At 43.5% G+C, this 18252-nt stretch overlaps 1 protein-coding gene across 3 annotated transcripts; it reads right to left on the bottom strand.

Annotated features, from left to right (window-relative positions):
* Positions 1 to 12463: 12463 nt before the first annotated feature.
* LOC112226507 (gastrula zinc finger protein XlCGF57.1) lies at positions 12464 to 16238 on the bottom strand. 3 transcript variants are annotated; one of them, XM_024390881.2, is made up of 4 exons: positions 15964 to 16238; positions 15300 to 15659; positions 15152 to 15221; positions 12464 to 14749 (listed from the first exon to the last, which is right to left on the bottom strand). In XM_024390881.2, exons 2-4 carry the CDS (start codon positions 15603 to 15605, stop codon positions 13326 to 13328), a joined length of 1800 nt encoding a protein of 599 aa, XP_024246649.1. In that variant the 5' UTR covers positions 15606 to 15659; positions 15964 to 16238; the 3' UTR covers positions 12464 to 13325. The 3 variants fall into 3 exon arrangements, with proteins under 3 accessions (XP_024246649.1, XP_024246640.1, XP_024246632.1); XM_024390872.2 differs by having other exon boundaries at positions 15152 to 15659; positions 16093 to 16237; XM_024390864.2 differs by having other exon boundaries at positions 15152 to 15659; positions 15964 to 16236.
* Positions 16239 to 18252: the final 2014 nt, after the last annotated feature.

Raw genomic sequence — 18252 nt, 5'->3', positions numbered from 1 at the left:
TGAGCTATAGATGTAGGATCTTAATTTGAGCCAGTTTGCTACTGCAGGAAAATAATCCTGCACCAACAGGAAATGTGAATTATTATGTGGATTAGAATGAATGGACATTTTACATATTTTTCATGAGGGGAAATCAAGTCTGAAATTTCTAAGTGAAATTTACAAACTTCAGAAGCCTTTTTGAACCTCAAGTTTTAAATGTCCTGCAACAGGGTGATCAAATTAAGATCCTACATCTGTAGAGGCATCATCTAAGTGATTCAAATTAAATGGGTGCCACCTCCAAGAGCCTACATGACAGGCCATAGAGCTGTGTGCTGGGAATGAGAGATGATCAGAGTGTGCATTAAGACTTGTCTGTGTTGATGATGGTGGTCCTGACTGGGCCGGTTAACAGTGTTATTAATAATCCTATGATCTATGAGCTTGTCTGATGTCAGTCAGCCATTAGAGACTTGCCTCTATGTTCTCCACACCTCGTTTCCTTTACGTCGGTGTCGGCAACGGCCAAGAGGCCCGTTCACATAATTGTGCGTTAATAGGCAAAGAGTGGTGGGGGTGAGGAGAGGGGGAGGAGGGGGAGAGAGGGAAAGAAGGGTTTAAAAGGCAAGGTCATTATTTACAGGGATGATTAGGTGCCTCGACTGACCCATGCCATGCAGCTCACTCACCGGAGTCAAATGATGGACAGATAGACAGACCAGAGATAAAGAGATAGAGCAGGAGGAATTAGAGACTTAGTAAGAGAACAAGCTTGTGAAACAGGGAGACTGCAGACAGATAGGGAGGCCAAAAGAGAACAGAAGAAAATATGAAGAGAGTAGACAGAAACAAAAAGAGTGAGAGGAAAAGAGAACAAGGTAGGGGTGCTCTGACAGGATGTCTAGGGGGCAGAGCAGTAGCCTACAGGGTAGGGGTGCTATGTCTAGGAGGATGTCTAGGAGGCAGAGCGGTAGCCTACAGACAGAGTCAAGTGAAGAGGACATTTTAAAAGGCCTAATCGGAGCGGAATGAGCCATGAGAGGAGGGAGGAACTAACGAACACTGACTAGCAGGTCTCCCCTGACCTCTCTCTAACTCCCTCTCTCCCACCTCTACTTTCCCCCCCTTCATTTCCTCACTTCCTTCCTCCCCGTCCGTCCTCCACTCTTTCCCTTCCATCTACAAACAAAGTTGCCCAGTGTTGACTGGACTCTGGAGGCTTCAACAGGACGGTGGGGGAGAGGGAAAGAAGGGGAGAGAGAGAGAAAGAGAATGAGAGAAAGAGGGGGAGGAGATTGAAGCGTTTCTAATTTAAATAAACCCTTCGGCAGACTGAAACTGGCAGCAAGCTTCCCCTCCACGCGCCAGTGAAAGAAAGAGAAGAAGGGAAAAGGGAAAAGAGGGAGGGCAAAAGGAAAGGAGAGATAGATAGATGGATATAGAGATGTCTCCATGTTGGTTTGGTTATCCGCATGGGAGAGCTAGGGGCGGGGGACGGGGGTCGAAGGGAATAGGCTAAAGTGGAAAAAGATAGGGAGGTATATAGAGGGGAAAGAGACTGGACAGGTAGAAATAATGGGTCTCAAAGAGAAAGGAAAATGGAGAAGATACAGGAAGTAAAGAGGTAGGGGGAAGAGAAGAGGAGATAGCTGGGAGAAGTTAGGCGTTAAGGAGAGAACTCACTGTGTGTGCATGTGTGCGTGAGAGAGATTGGGAAATAAGGGACAACGGCATGAGGTCATCCATTGGGAGACCTCCAATCCTGCCCCCTGTTTCAACCACACACACATTCAAACAGGGTCTCTCAGTGGTGGGTCGATCAGTCTAATTTCATCAAAAGTGGGCTTAAGTTTTTTGGCTTGTTCCCAGGACATAATGCTAGTCAGTCAGATTGTCTCCCCCTGCCCCAGCACAGCAGTGGCCCTACCTCTCTATCTCTCACTGGGCCACAGATCAACCACCTGGAAGGATGGTTCAGTACAGCAACTAGGCTGAACTATCATTAAAGTCTCACTTTTGAATGCCTGAGAGTAAGGACTGTTGGCCAGTGATATCCTAAGGATTTATTTGTTCATGAAAAGTTTGTGGTTCGGAAAAAAACAGTCTGTTCAGTCTGTTCAGTCATAAACAGTAATAAAAGAAAAACAGATGGAAAGAAGGCAAATGCCTTTCAGCGTCACAGACATACAGTACATATTAAAACTATGAATGTAGTCTGTAGAAACCCAGAACCAAAGCATCCTGTTACCCTGTATAACATGAAGTATAGACTATCACCGAGCTCCATAAGAGGCACCATTCGAAGAAACAGGTCCTACGACATGCATGTAGACAAAAATGACAAGATACGATTACACAGTCCCGGAATAAAGGAGCATGTGCACATAGCGAGACACGCGAGTCTGTTAGTGTATATGCAAGGTATGTGGAGAGAGAGAGATCACCCCCTCCTTTCTTCAAACACACACACACACACCGAGAACTGGCTTTGGCTTCGGCGGCGCTGGAGTGGAGCGGAGACGAGGGGAGAACCATAAATCTTCATATAGCGGCTGTTTTGATTAATGCAGCCGAGTCGAGCTAGGGGGCTGGACCTATCCCATTACGGCCTAATGGAAGATGGAGCGGCGCTGTCTCCACCACTAGGCCCCTGTCATTTGTTCCACTTTGCAGTCCATTTGGCCGAGAGACTACAAGCCACTCCATCAAAAATATTTTCAGAGTTAATTTCCGCCCGCTTAATTCGCCTTGATTCGGATTGCGTATCGAATGGCAGGATCGATTTTCGCCTCGCGTCTAAATTAAATAAAAGAGGGGGGTATACTTTAAGTCTGCGTTTTCTTGCCTTTCTCTTTTCCATTTCATTCTTCCACCCTTTTTCCAACCATCCTTTACTGTTGGTTCCCCTCATTCTTTCCCCCCCCGATGCATCTCATTTCCCACCTCTCTCTTAGATGTTGATATGTTTGGGGAGGAGAAGGAGGGAGAGTGGGCACAGATTCTTGGGTGTAGTTACAGATGAAGGCAGACCTATTGAAAGACAAGTAGTTTAGGTTGATAGATTTATGGATTTGTCATAAATTATAAACGGACACAAATGAAGACACTCGTTTTGGGTAGCCTATGGGGTAAGTAGCATGATCCCACACTGAGAGTAGCATCATGAAATGGGTTGATCTTCGGTTAAATGTAGGCAGGTAGCTTATTATTAGTAATACATAATAGCCTAATGCAAAAAAAGAAAAATACAAACAGATACAATTTTAGGCAAATATTAGGCGAATAGTAGCCTAACCAAGACAAAAACAAAGTGGGAAATGTGTAAAGAGAATGGATGGAACAGGATGGTGGGGTATATTAGGGGCATCGGAGAAAATAATAGGGGGAAAAGTACAAAAAAATAAATGAAAAAAGGTAAAGAGCGCAGTGACAAATTGGTCGAGTGTGTCGCGAATTCCCTTTCAGATTTAAAGCTGCGTGTAGCCTATCGTCATATCTTTCCAGAGTAATTTATTTTCTCATTTCTCCTTCAGTCTCTCTCTCAGCCCCCACACAGGCTCCAGTCACGTGCGATTGAGGAGGGGGAAAAGTCAATACAAGTCTCCAGCGACAACTGTTTCCCCCCCATCGGCCTCTAGCGTATCTAGCACTCTCTTCCCGGCTTCGCCTTTTATTTGTTTATTCGTAAAAGTTTATCTTTGTTTCTCCTTGTTTCCTTCCCGTCCTCTTTCTCTCTCCTGTCTCTCAACCTTTCCCTTTCCATCACATTGCTTCATTTATTCTCGTCAGCAGTCAACATTTAGATATTGATTTGATTCTTCCGCCTTCTCAACTGTTCACACTGAAATGAATGATTAGCCTAAATCCCTCTCGAGTCCAGAGGGGAAGTTCTTTAGAAATATGAACACAGGCATAGACATACATGGGTGGGGTGGGGGGGTTGTCACAGTTGATAAGGCCTCTGCTTAGCCCACCCTGAGGGGGTAAGACATGTCCGGATAGGAGGACTGATGACCAATGTCTCTACTAGTGATATGACCAGTGCACTCAACCCATCCTGATATCTGTGTCTCTATTTCAGACCCCACATCTGTTATTGTATGATCTTTAAGAAAAACTGCCTGAGCACAGAATAATGAAATCAAAACACAACACACACAGTCAACAACCCTCTGGTAAGAAACACACCGTGTCAATATTAATCATACTGACAGAAAGTCGAAATATGGCATCTGCCACACGCCATCTTCCCTCTCTCCTGTCTTTCTTTGTGGAGGAAGGAGAGATGCAGGGAAAGACAGAGAGGGGGAGGTTTGGGGTGAGAGAGGAACGGGAAGGTGCTTTCAATGGAGGAGTTGGAGGGTCAGTGGAGAAGAGGGGAATTTGAAAGTGATGGTATATGAGGTATAGGCCTAATGATGTATAAATGGTCTAGTTGCCTTGGTAATGTTTAATGTGCTAGTTTGAGTTACAGTGGGGAGAACAAGTATTTGATACACTGCTGATTTTGCAGGCTTTCCTACTTACAAAGCATGTAGAGGTCTGTAATTTTTATCATAGGTACACTTCAACTGTGAGAGACGGAATTTAAAACAAAAATCCAGTTTATCACATTGTATGATTTTTAAGTAATTAATTTGCATTTTATTGCATGACATAAGTATTTGATCACCTACCAACCAGTAAGAATTCCGGCTCTCACAGACCTGTTAGTTTTTCTTTAAGGATCCCATCTGTTCTCCACTCATTACCTGTATTAACTGCACCTGTTTGAACTCGTTACTTGTATAAAAGACACCTGTCCACACACTCAATCAAACAGACTCCAACCTCTCCACAATGGCCAGGACCAGAGAGGTGTGTAAGGACATCAGGGATAAAATTGTAGACCTGCACAAGGCTGGGATGGGCAACAGGACAATAGGCAAGCAGCTTGGTGAGAAGGCAACAACTGTTGATGCAAGTATTAGAAAATGGAAGAAGTTCAAGATGATGGTCAATCACCCCTGGTCTGGGGCTCCATGCTAGATCTCACCTCGTGGGGCATCAATGATCATGAGGAAGGTAAGGGATCAGCCCAGAACTACATGGCAGGACCTGGTCAATGACCTGAAGAGAGCTGGGACCACAGTCTCAAAGAAAAGCATTAGTAACCCACTACGCCGTCATTAATTAAAATCCTGCAGCGCACGCAAGGTCCCCCTGCTCAAGCCAGCGCATGTCCAGGCCCATCTGAAGTTTGCCAATGACCATCTGGATGATCCAGAGGAGGAATTGGAGAAGGTCATGTGGTCTGATGAGACAAAAATTTAGCTTTTTGGTCTAAACTCCACTCGCCGTGTTTGGAGGAAGAAGAACCACAAGAACACCATCCCAACCGTGAAGCATGGAGGTGGAAACATCATTATTTGGGGATGCTTTCTGCAAAGGGGACAGGACGACTGCACCATATTAAGGGGAGGATGGATGGGGCCATGTATCGCGAGATCTTGGCCAACAACCTCCTTCCCTCAGTAAGAGAATTGAAGATGGGTCGTGGCTGGGTCTTCCAGCTTGACAACGACCCGAAACACACAGCCAGGGCAACTAAGGAGTGGCTCCGTAAGAAGCATCTCAAGGTGCTGGAGTGGCCTAGCCAGTCTCCAGACCTGAACCCAATAGAAAATCTTTGGAGGGAGCTGAAAGTCCGTATTGCCCAGCGACAGCCCTGAAACCTGAAGGATCTGGAGAAGGTTTGTATGGAGGAGTGGGTCAAAATCCCTGCTGCAGTGTGTGCAAACCTGGTGAAGAACTACAGGAAACGTATGATCTCTGTAATTGCAAACAAAGGTTTCTGTACCAAATATTAAGTTCTGCTTTTCTGATGTATCAAATACTTATGTCATGCAATAAAGTGCTAATTAATTACTTAAAAATCATACAATGTGATTTTCTGGATTTTTGAAAACCTGCAAAATCGGCAGTGTATCAAATACTTGTTCTCCCCACTGTAATTCAGTAGGAAAGGCCTCAACATAATGCTAATGGCATCCAAACTAGGGTTAATAGTGTAAAAAGCATAGAAGGAAAATAACCACAACACAGTAAATATATGTTTTGTTTGGTTGATGTGGAAATCCCTTACAAGACACTTCCCTTTAAGAAATGAAGTGATTGAAGGCCAAGGTCTGAGGTTCAACAAGTCTCTAAAATTGAGATCCGAAGCCTGTCTGTCTTCAGAGTTAGAATGACATCAGGATCTACACATTGTCAGGAATTACACTTGTCAGAGCTCAAACAATATAGAACACATTCTCTGTCCCTCTACATTTCATCAGTCTTCCTGTTTCCCATGCTGCCCCAAATACATCCACTATCCTCTATTTATCCCTCAATCCTCTCGTCCTCTCCTATCTGCCTCCTCCAACTTCCCCTCTCCATCTTTCTCCCTTCTTCTTTGGCTATACGGTGGTCACTTCTGTTGCCGCTCCTCCTTGCTCCTTTCCTCTACCCTCCATTCTGCCCCTCTCTGTCCCCCTCCTCCCTCTCTCCCTTTCCCCTGTGATGAATGAGTCTGTCTGCTGGGTGCAGTTCATATTTACTGAGCAGGGGAGCGCACACTGTCAGTCTCTCTCACCCTCCACATTTCTATCCCTCCCTACACAGACAGAGGGAGCAAAAGGTTACATGGGATGGAGGAGGAGGGAGGCCACGGTCAGAGAGCCCGACAGCAGCGGCCACGACAGATGCTAGCTGGATGGTACAGCTGGACAAGCCCATGATCAAGCAAAGAGAAAGTGGTTAGCAGTTCCTGTTAGAGATAGCCCTGGAAGTCCTCACTACATACACTACATGTCCTGACTAGGAAAACCTCTGGAACCATATAGGCTATATAAATAAGGCCCTGAGTTTTTCTAGGTCAGATCTTCAAAACACAGGCCCTATCTATAGGCCTACATGCCAGAGTGTGTGAAACAAATAATTGGCAGAAATTGTCTAGGACAGAGGTTGTTATACTTTTTCAGCCTGCCCAGCAAACCAAAACTGTTTCTGTGAAAGTTCCCAGAACATTCGTTGTGGGAATGTTCTTATAACATAAAAACTGTCCAGTCGTGCTGATGACTATAGAATGTTTATATAAAACATTCACCTGATGTTGCAAAAATATTCCTAGAACACATTTAATCTGTTCTTTAAAAGGTTCCCAGAATGTTTCATTAGGTCTATAGAAAGTCTGGTGAGAACATTATGGGGATATCACAAAATATATGTTCTCAAAATACAAAAACTGTCCAGTTGTGTGGTTGATTCTACCAGTTGTGTGGTTGATTCTACCAGTTGTGTGGTTGATTCTACCAGTTGTGTGGTTGATTCTTTTATGGTGCAAAAAACATTCACCTGATGTTAACAGAATGTTCCCAGAACACATTTCATCTATTCTTTAAAAGTTCCCATAATAATGTTTTGGGTAATTAAAAAAAACAAAAAACATTTTGTTATCATCCTAACATTAGATAAAACCATAACTTGAACTTAATGGGAATGTTCTGGGACCTAAATGAGAAATTCAGTGTTTTCCATGGGCCCAAGCTCATAAAAACATGCCCCCTTATGGGGGGGCTTTTTTGCAATTTTATAACACTTTTCAGCAATTCTACTCAACTTGCCATGGGATGGAGTGAAATCTTTTCAGTTTTAAAGGTAGACTCAGAGATATGACGTAGATGCAGAAAGTAAACAGCATTGTGGGTCTGTGTGCCCTCCATGCCCAGATGGTATTCAGCCTTGATTACTTCAACTTTAGATAAACTGGCTAGATTAATTTACCATGTAAAAATTGTTTGATGACATGACTAATTGAGTGACTGTCAGTGATTGACATAACAAGATGAAACCTGCTGAGGCACAACCAAATTTCAAAATCGCACCTTGTGTACTATTCTAACTCTCAACCGTAAGTTGAAAGCCCAGAGGGAGTTCCTAATAAATGTAAAAATATATAGGCTATATATATATTTTGCTCTGACATGTCACGATCCACCATTAACATATCAGTGGTCCACTTTGGGTCGCGACCCCACTTACATACCCACGTTGTTCACCAGCCTCCTCATAGCACTCTTTACCAAACAATTGAGTTGCTTTTTTCCTTCTTCTTTTGTGTAAAGCAATAGTTTTAGGCGTCTTTGGACTTGTGAGAGAGTGAAGCGAAAGAACTGTTACCAGCTGCAGCCTATACCAAAGCCCCCCCAAAATACCCAGTTTCATCTACGCCTACACACCAGCGCGTCTCTCCAGAGTCTAACGGGATGTTTTGACCCGTATTTTGACCCCTTCATGAATGAGAGGAGTGGATGCGGACCTGGTGGAGCCCAAAGGGGCAGGCCGAGAGCGGCTCCAAAGCCCCCATAGAGCCACCCTCTCTTCCCACACACTGACCTCCAGGGCCGACGAGAGCAAAACCACAGTACCACGACGACACCGGTGACATCGAAGCACCAACGCGTACAATGTGTTCCTCTGCCAAATTGACAAAAATATAGACAGTTAATACGAGGAAAATTGGATACCTCAAATTACATCACAGAAAGAAAATCCCCCCAACTGGACTTTTATAGGATCCAATATGAGGTAATTCAATTTTCAGACTGCAACCTAAAAGACTACCAACTGTCTTGTCAGGGGGACAGATTGAAAATGCTTTTGCCATTTGTCTTTGGGATGTCGAAGGCTAAATAAATGTTTGGTTTCATGTTTCGATTTGTTGATGATTTGCAGTAGTATCCGCAATACTACCATCTATATTGTACTGATGAAATATAATGTCATTGCAGAGTCAGACATTCATAGAGTATACTGGAGCACCATAAATACAATGTATTTGAGGCTGGGGAAAGATAATGGATGGAAAATAAGAGCCATAGAGAGAAAAAATATATTATTGAAGGGAGGGAAGAGATGCATCATGCCATAATTATGTGAATATTATAGAACATAGGACAGAATGTAGGAGAGAGATGTTTGTCATTGGACACAATGACTGGTTCCAAAATAGGAAACACAAAAGCGTTGGCTGTGTTGTCTCTCTCTACAGGTTCTAAAAAAACACAGGAATACATGTAACACTGATCAACATTATAGATACAAGAATACATGTAACACTGCTCAACACTATAGGTACAAGAATACATGTAACACTGCTCAACACTATAGATACAAGAATACATGTAACACTGATCAACATGATAGATACAAGAATACATGTAACACTGATCAACATTATAGATACAAGAATACATGTAACACTGCTCAACACTATAGGTACAAGAATACATGTAACACTGCTCAACACTATAGGTACAAGAATACATGTAACACTGCTCAACACTATAGGTACAAGAATACATGTAACACTGCTCAACACTATAGGTACAAGAATACATGTAACACTGCTCAACACTATAGATACAAGAATACATGTAACACTGCTCAACACTATAGATACAAGAATACATGTAACACTAATCAACATGATAGATACAAGAATACATGTAACACTGATCAACATTATAGATACAAGAATACATGTAACACTGATCAACACTATAGATACAAGAATACATGTAACACTGCTCAACACTATAGATACAAGAATACATGTAACACTGATCAACATTATAGATACAAGAATACATGTAACACTGATCAACATTATAGATACAAGAATACATGTAACACTGATCAACATTATAGATACAAGAATACATGTAACACTGATCAACATTATAGGTACAAGAATACATGTAACACTGATCAACACTATAGATACAAGAATACATGTAACACTGCTCAACACTATAGATACAAGAATACATGTAACACTGATCAACATTATAGATACAAGAATACATGTAACACTGATCAACATTATAGGTACAAGAATACATGTAACACTGATCAACACTATAGATACAAGAATACATGTAACACTGCTCAACACTATAGATACAAGAATACATGTAACACTGATCAACATTATAGATAAAATAATACATTATCAAATGGAATAGAGACCTTCTGATTCGAACATTCTTATGCTTATCTGAAACAATGTGCTAAGTCTGTTAACTGCAGTCTCTAGTTTGTGCCATTTAACAGCACAAGCTCTTCCTCCTGCCTGCCCCCAACTCAGAGACTGGAAAGATTTCCTCCTGTATTCCCTGGCTGAAGCATCCAACGACAGCTAGCGGTTTCCCCCTGCTGCCCCGAGAAAGGAACTGCTTGTCAATTAGGACCCTTCAGTGACAATTCACGGGTGAACTCATCTGCATTAAGGCAGTTCTGGACTTCAAACTATGACACATCCGGCCATTACAGTACTAACCATAACAGAGACACACACTCACTCAACATATCTTCACACTAACACCTTTATCTGTGAGGCAGGATGCATTCTCTGCTGCTGCCCTGTGTGTGTACTCTGTTTTATTCCCCCACCACAACCCCTGATCATATTTGTCCATCTTCCTGCCAAACCAATGGAACATTCTAAATGTGTCTGCTGCACAATCCATCTCAATTTTCTAAATCTATTAACATTCTTTGTGTGGCCTGCCTCCCCTAACGCCCGATCTTTAAAAACCGTGGTTGTTCAACAATTATGATAACGGCAACAGGGGAATTATAAGATCCAGACCATTTATCTCCCGGCTCCTCCTCTGCACAGACATGACGCGGCTAAATGAAAAATGGACACGGTTTAAAACATATTGATTCCAGCTTTAAACAAAGGTACACTCAATATTATTTAGCTCTAAATACATCTATGTTATCTGTGCCCGAGTGGTAGTTACAGCTACGTCCTCGTAATCACAGACGTAAAAATAATAGAGCAATTCCCTTTGAATTGACACAGACAAGCTTGTTTGGGACCCTAGTCCAAGTGATGCATATTCAGGCTGTAAATTAATATGTGAGTAAGGTTCCCAGGTGATGACTGTCTGGCTTACTTTAGGATATTATTAGGGACAAAAGTGTTTGTGGTCCTCAATGACCTGAGGAGTGGATTTAACACAAGTTCAAACGATGCAAGTGATTTCAAGAATGCACAGCAGCAAATAGCTTAGTGCCTTTGAATGGGGTATGGTAGTAGGTGCCAGGCGCACCGGTTTGTGTCAACAACTACAACGCTGCTGGGATTTTCTCACTCAACAGTTTCCTGTATGTATCAATAATGGTCCATCACCCAAAGGACATCAAGCCTACAACTGTGGGAAGCATTGGAATCAACATGGGCCAGCATCCCTGTGGAACGCTTTCGACACCTTGTAGAGTCCATGCCCTGACGAATTGAGGCTGTTCTGAGGGCAAAAGGGGGTGCAACTCAATATTAGTGTATATCAGCAGAAAGGAAGAGGCGAAGCGAGAGGGTTCACTCTCACAAAAATCTGTCCAAAATAAGCCAATGCATTTCTATGGGCTTAAGCTACCTTCCCGTGGTCTACCTTTTTGTGAGCTACCTTCCCGTGGGCTACCTTCCCGTGGGCTACCTTCCCGTGGTCTACCTTCCCGTGGTCTACCTTTTTGTGAGCTACCTTCCCGTGGGCTACCTTCCCGTGGGCTACCTTCCCGTGGGCTACCTTCCCGTGGGCTACCTTTTTGTGAGCTACCTTCCCGTGGGCTACCTTCCCGTGGGCTACCTTCCCGTGGGCTACCTTCCCGTGGTCTACCTTCCCGTGGTCTACCTTTTTGTGAGCTACCTTCCCGTGGGCTACCTTCCCGTGGGCTACCTTCCCGTGGTCTACCTTTTTGTGAGCTACCTTCCCGTGGGCTACCTTCCCGTGGGCTACCTTCCCGTGGGCTACCTTCCCGTGAGCTACCTTCCCGTGGGCTACCTTCCCGTGGGCTACCTTCCCGTGGGCTACCTTCCCGTGGGCTACCTTCCCGTGGGCTACCTTCCCGTGAGCTACCTTCCCGTGGGCTACCTTCCCGTGGGCTACCTTCCCGCCTTTGGGAAACTACTCCGGGCCGAGACATGAGCATCTCATCATTATATACAGATCTTTCACTTAAATCTATGGTTGTTTAGCAATGACCAACAACCAATTTGACAGAGCTGAGGCAAATGCTGCACAATCACAGGCGTGGAAAGCTCTTAGAGACTTACCCAGAAAGACTCACAGTTGCAATACTGACTCAGTGGTGTGAATACTTATGTAAATGAGATATTTTCAATACATTTGCAAAAAGTTCTAAAATCATATTTCACTTTGTCACTATGGGGTATTGTGTGTACATGAGTGAGATTATTATTATTATTATTTTTAAATCAATGTTGAATTCAGGCCTGAACACAAAATATGGAATAAGTCAAGGGGTATGAATACTTTCTGAAGGCACTGTACGTGCTATATTAATTCCTAGCATATATTAGGCTTACATTGTACAGAAATGGTAAGCTTCAAAACAAAACACATCTACCTAATTAAATAATATATCAAAATACCATTTTTTGAAATAATTTATTGCATTGTGCAAGGTTTGGTTAAACAGCCTTAACATTGTTCATATTTATTAGTCAATGTAATGACTTAGTAGATATCAAGTCATTGACACATTCTTATAATAAACAGTTGCCTAATCATTTAGAATAAATACAATGTAATTAATCAGTTATAACACTATTTATCAGACACCAAGATAACACTACTATTTATCACACACACCAAGACAACACTATCAGTTAAAGTAGGTTATAGGTTCAGTACATAGGCTGTATAAAGAGTATTTGTTTCTTGTATGTACTGCAGGGACCCAATCTGCTCACCTTCATAAGAAAGAAATTGTCATCATACATTCAGTAAAATAGTGTCAAGACTTTAGATATAGTACGAAACAGAGATAATTCACTCAAAATAGTAACTGACATGATAGACGTCTACCTTACTTTATTGCGCTATAATCACATCTTGACGTTTTGATGAATCATCTACACCTAACGCCATGATAATTGGGAAAGTATATACATTTGTATTTTGTAGTGAACTATCCCTTAAATGTCCAGAAAACAAATCTGAAACTGCATGCAAACTAAAAACTCTGCCCAACATCTAGCTGTATCTAGTGGAGTGTCAATGTCTGGAGCTCTTGGACCTTTGAATTGATGCTTCCTACATCTTGTTTGTCCGCTGTAATAGTCAGCCAAATACCCCCTCCCCCACCACCTCAGTGTTCTGGTAAAATATGGCTGATCCCCCAGGTAAGGGCTACACATTGGGAGTAGTGGAAAGAGTGAGTTACCCCCATAAAGCATAATGCAATGAGTTTGAGAAATGCGCAACAGTCAGGCAAATCATTATCATCAATCAGTGACACTGAGCCAGGTGAACAGAGAGGTGGTGGGTGCGAGCGAAGGTCCGGAGACAGCGGGGGCAGGAGTATGGTCTCTCCCCAGTGTGGGTCCTCATGTGAGTTTTAAGGTGGCCGACCAAGCGGAAACTCTTGTCACACTGCTGGCAGGGAAAGGGCCGTGAGCCATTGTGGATCCTCATGTGTTTGCCCAGATCCCCTGAAGAGGTATAGCAGCCGTGGCAGACAGAACATTCATACGGCTTCTCTCCAGTGTGGGTGCGTATGTGTTTTGTGAGATCTCCAGACTGAGCAAAGCTCTTGCTGCACTCCGAACAGACGTATGGTCTCTCACCTGTGTGAGTGCGCTGGTGGTTCTTCAGATGTTCCAGTCGAATGAACTGCTTGCTGCACACTGTGCAGTGGTAAGGCCTCTCGCCGGTGTGTGAGCGCATGTGTGTCTTCAACGCCCCAATGTCTATCACCTTCAGGCCACACTCCCCACACTGGTGGCCTTTCTCATTGTTGTGGATCTTTAGGTGAAGCCTCAGGTTTCTCTTGATAGAGAAGTCTTTACCACACTCTGTGCAGTGAAAGGGTTTCTCCCCTGTGTGAGAGCGTAGGTGAATGGTCAGACTAGACTTGTATCCAAACTGCCGGTCACAGTGGGAGCAGGAGTACTGCTTTTTGCCAGAATGAGTGGTCATGTGACTCCTGAGACCCTTCATTCGGGCAAAATCCTTCCCGCATTCCTGGCATTTGAATGCCTTGACTCCAGAGTGTATCAGCAGGTGTTTGCGTAAACTGCCGCTCTCAGAAAATCTTTTGCCACACTCCTTGCAGGCATAAGGCTTCTCTCCGGTGTGAATGCGCATGTGAATGTTCAGGCTCTGAGGACTACAGAGGATCTTGCCACACTCTGAGCAATGGAAGCCGACATCCAGACAAACCACAGGCTTAATGTCCTGAGGTTCAGTGCCCTCTGGTTCGTGACACTGGTGAGGTCCCAGTCCCCAACAATTCTTGAAGCTCTTCCCACAATCGGCACAACTGAGGTGTCCATTGGTGCTGACAACAGCCATTTTGTGTGAAAGCTCACAGTGGTTTTGCAGACTGCCCAGGTACCTGAATCTGCGGGCACACTGTGGGCAGGTGTAGAGTTTCACCGAAACCCTGTGGGGACGGGCAGGTTTCCGGGGAGTGGCTGAAGGGTGGATCTGGAGGGTGTGGATGCTAAGCAGCCGTGGGGTTTGGAACATGAGGCTACAGTGGAGGCAGCTGTGTGTTGGGACTGTCTCTGTTCCACTGCTCTTTGAAAAACTGTTTCTCAACATGGCCAGATACTCCTTCTGGTGGTTCCACTTGATGTGCTTCTCCAGGAAGGAATGGTCGGTGAAGGAGATGGTGCAGTATGTGCAAGGAAAGAACTGAGGAGAAGAGACTGAGGGAGAGTGGTAGAAGCAAGGGTTGAAAAAGACAAAGGGAGAATACTAGATGGTTATAATAAGAGTATTTTTGACCTGAATCTTTTTATTGTTATTATTGCTATTGACTGATGCACTGCATAGTTGAGGGCGCTAGCACATTTCACTGCACCTTTTATACCTGCTGTAAACTGTGTATGTGACGAATAAAATGTGATTTGATTTACAGAAGAGGGACATGAAAACTAAAATAAGAAAGAATATAATTTCAAAAGTAAACGAGAGTAGTCCTATATTTTCATGATGAATCTTAAATTCAAAGTCGATATCAAATAGCCATTTAGCCTAGTCAGTCAATATCAAATATTCAAGCAAATTTAAAGATTGCACAGATTTTAAAGATGGGTGTGTATGCATACCTCTGTTGCTGTCTGTATCCCTCCTGTCTTCGGTGTCCTCATCTGTGTTTTCTTCACCCACATTCTCCTCCTTCATGAAACACACTTGAGTTTCTCTCTTAACCACCACCTTATGTATTTCAGTATCAGAATCATACTCCGCTTTTACCTCTACTGTTCCTTGGCTAATGTAAACGGAATCTGTTTCAGTCTTGGTTATGACGGTTCCAGAATCCTTGTGGAGTGCTCTAGAATCGAAGCAATGACTCTGTACTTCAAAGTCTGCTGGTTCCTCTTTAATTTGGATGGAGTTGGAAGTTACCCCTTTAGTGTTGGGAGAGGGAGCTTGGCTAATGTCTGGTTCCTCTCTTTTGCAGTTAACATCATCTGACTGTGTTTCACACTCTGTTTTGATGGGGTCTCGATGGTGTTTAGACCTGATTTTGTGTTGTTTTTTCGCAGATTTGTTCTTCATCTTGTTGACTAGTGTGTCTCTGCTAAGGTCAACACCTTCCCATTACCTTACATTCTGTGGAGAAAAGACCAGGTTTGATTGAACATCACCCTTACAGAGAGCTACCAGGTATCATAATAACCCATCCAACATGTAAAAAGTAAGAAACCCAAATTCTGCATTAGCTATGCTGAAGTCTGGTTTACCACGGTCAAATGCACATCCTGCTAGCATGCAGTGTAACTTTTGGTTACAACCGAACTAGCTATATTTTTACGCCGCCGTTGGTAACCTTTATACGCTTGCATAGTTGTAGCAAGATAGCCTAGCGTGTCTTTTAGCTAACGTTAACTTGCTACTTTGTAAGATTGTCACCCACCAAATGTAGCTATCTTGATTATGAAGACAACCACAAGAGGAAAAAGTTGTATTTCTCGTATAAATGCTCACGGATAAAAAATTTAAAAAAGCAAGCTAGCAAAGTTTTGAAAATAGCTTTGCTAGCTACCTTATTTCTGATTGTTGTCATCTGAAACAGAGACGGAAGAGGAAGCGAGACATCCCACTCTCTAATTGTTCTGGTTCATCTAGTCAATGAACCAAGCAGACCAGACCAAACTGCTAATGCATTGGACAGCCACCACGTTAAGCAGACCGGAACTGAACATTTTATTTCAATGATCAACGGCCTGAGTGGGACATCTTTATTTATCCACCATCTTTGACTGGAAAGACGCTGCATTTCCTGGATTGTTAATGTCACGAAACCTGACCAATCAGGCAAAGGTCCCTGGGTCATGTGCAAAGATGAAGCGACTGATTCATTCTCGCCAAAAAGTATCTGCCATAGAGAACGATAGAGGCCTCTAGTGGCCAACAGGCTGAATTAGCATGGCCAGCACAATTGAGGGATTCCACCATTTTAATGTAGCCAACTGGGTGGGATTTACAACTTCATTGGCTGATCACTCCTGGAGACCCTGTTGCAGTCATGTCCAACCAGGCCATCAGGAGGGATCAGCCAATTGTGAAGAAGAAAATTGACCACCTCAAAATGGAGATTACCACAATGTCACTGCCCATGCTGTCACAGACACTATAATCACAGATAGAGCAATGAGCCAGATATTTTACTGGATGTAAACGTGAAGCATCCAGTTGGCGTTTCTACGCACTACAAAATGTGGTGAAGAGATGAAGACCAGTGGCCAGCAGTAGGAGAAGATGGAGCGAGATGGATATTGTCCAACATTCTGCAAATGTTCTAATCAATGAAACATTTTATCTCCATACAGTTTTCTGTTTCCAAAACTAGAATCCGTAACAGTGGACTGCATTTTGTAGACTTGACCCTTTGCCAAAGTTTTACAAAAATTGTGTTGTTTAGGAGTGCAAGGGCAAATTGAGATATTACACATGCACACTTTACAAGGTAGGCGTTCCCTAATGGAAATATGCAAATAAATGCTAGAACGTGCCAATAGGATCACACTAGCTCGCACTTAGCTCTGCCCACCTCCTTGCTTGTTCTGCCCACTATGATGAATTTGCTCCCATTGGAAACGACAGGCTCTGGTCTATCTTGGGTTAGTTATAAAAAAACATTTGCTGTAATAGCACATATACAAAGATGAGTCTTCTATCTATCTATGTTATCAGCACAGAAATGAAACAGTTAAAAGTACACTACATGACCAAAAGTATGTGGACATCTGCTCGTCAAACATCTCATTCCAAAATCATGGGCATTAATATGGAGTTGGTTCCCCTTTTGCTGCTATAAGAGCAACATCTAGTGGAATGCCTTCCCACTCTTCTGGTGCCTTCCCACTCACTAGATGTTGAAACATTGCTGCAGGGACTTGCTTCCATTCAGCCACAAGAGCATTAGTGAGGTCGGCACTGATGTTGGGCGATTAGGCCTGGCTCGCAGTTGGCGTTCCAATTCATCCCAAAGGTCTTCAATGGGGTTGAGGTCAGGACTCTGTGCAGGCAAGTCAAGTTCTTCCACACCGATCTCGACAAATAATTTCTGTTTGGACCTCGCTTTGTGCACGGAGCATTGTCATGCTAAAAAAGGAAAGGGCCTTCCCCAAACTGTTGTCACGAAGTTGGAAGCACACAATCGTCTAGAATGTCATTGTATGCAGTAGCATTAAGCTTTCCCTTCACTGGAACTAGAGGGCCTAGCACAAACAATGAAAAACAGCCCTAGGCCATTATTCCTCCTCCACCAAACCTTAAAGTTGGCACTATGCATTCGGGCAGGTAGCGTTCTCTGGCATCCGCCAAAACCAGATTTGTTGATCGGACTGCCAGCGTGATTCATCACTCCAGTGAACGCATATCCACTGCTTCAGAGTCCAATGGCGACGAGCTTTACACCACTCCAGGCTGTTAGGCCATGGAAACCCATTTCATGAAGCTCCCGACAGTTATTGTGCCGAGGTTGCTTCCAGAGGCAGTTTGTAACTCGGTAATGAGTGTTGCAACAGAGGATAGGCGATTTTTACGCACTACGTGCTTCAGCACTCAGCAGTCCCGTTCTGTGAGCTTGTGTGGCCTACCACTTTGCGGTGGCTCCTAGACGTTTCCACTTCACAATAACAGCACTTAGTTGACCGGGGCAACTCTAGCAGGACAGAAATTTGACGAACTGACTTGTTGG

The sequence above is a fragment of the Oncorhynchus tshawytscha genome, linkage group LG03 (assembly GCF_018296145.1).
Source record: "Oncorhynchus tshawytscha isolate Ot180627B linkage group LG03, Otsh_v2.0, whole genome shotgun sequence".
In the NCBI taxonomy this organism is placed as follows: Eukaryota; Metazoa; Chordata; class Actinopteri; order Salmoniformes; family Salmonidae; genus Oncorhynchus; species Oncorhynchus tshawytscha.
Note: the sequence above shows the minus strand (reverse complement) of the source record. Positions and strands in the feature narration are given on the sequence as shown.

What these genes read in the sequence shown, in the direction of transcription:
- LOC112226507 (XM_024390872.2), bottom strand. Translation starts at nt 15,605, where the DNA reads ATGAAGAACAAATCTGCGAAAAAACAACACAAAATCAGGTCTAAACAC. An exon ending in GGATACAGACAGCAACAGAG is followed by an intron (nt 14,750 to 15,151) that starts GTATGCATACAC and finishes ACTCTCCCTCAG; the next exon opens with TCTCTTCTCCTCAGTTCTTT.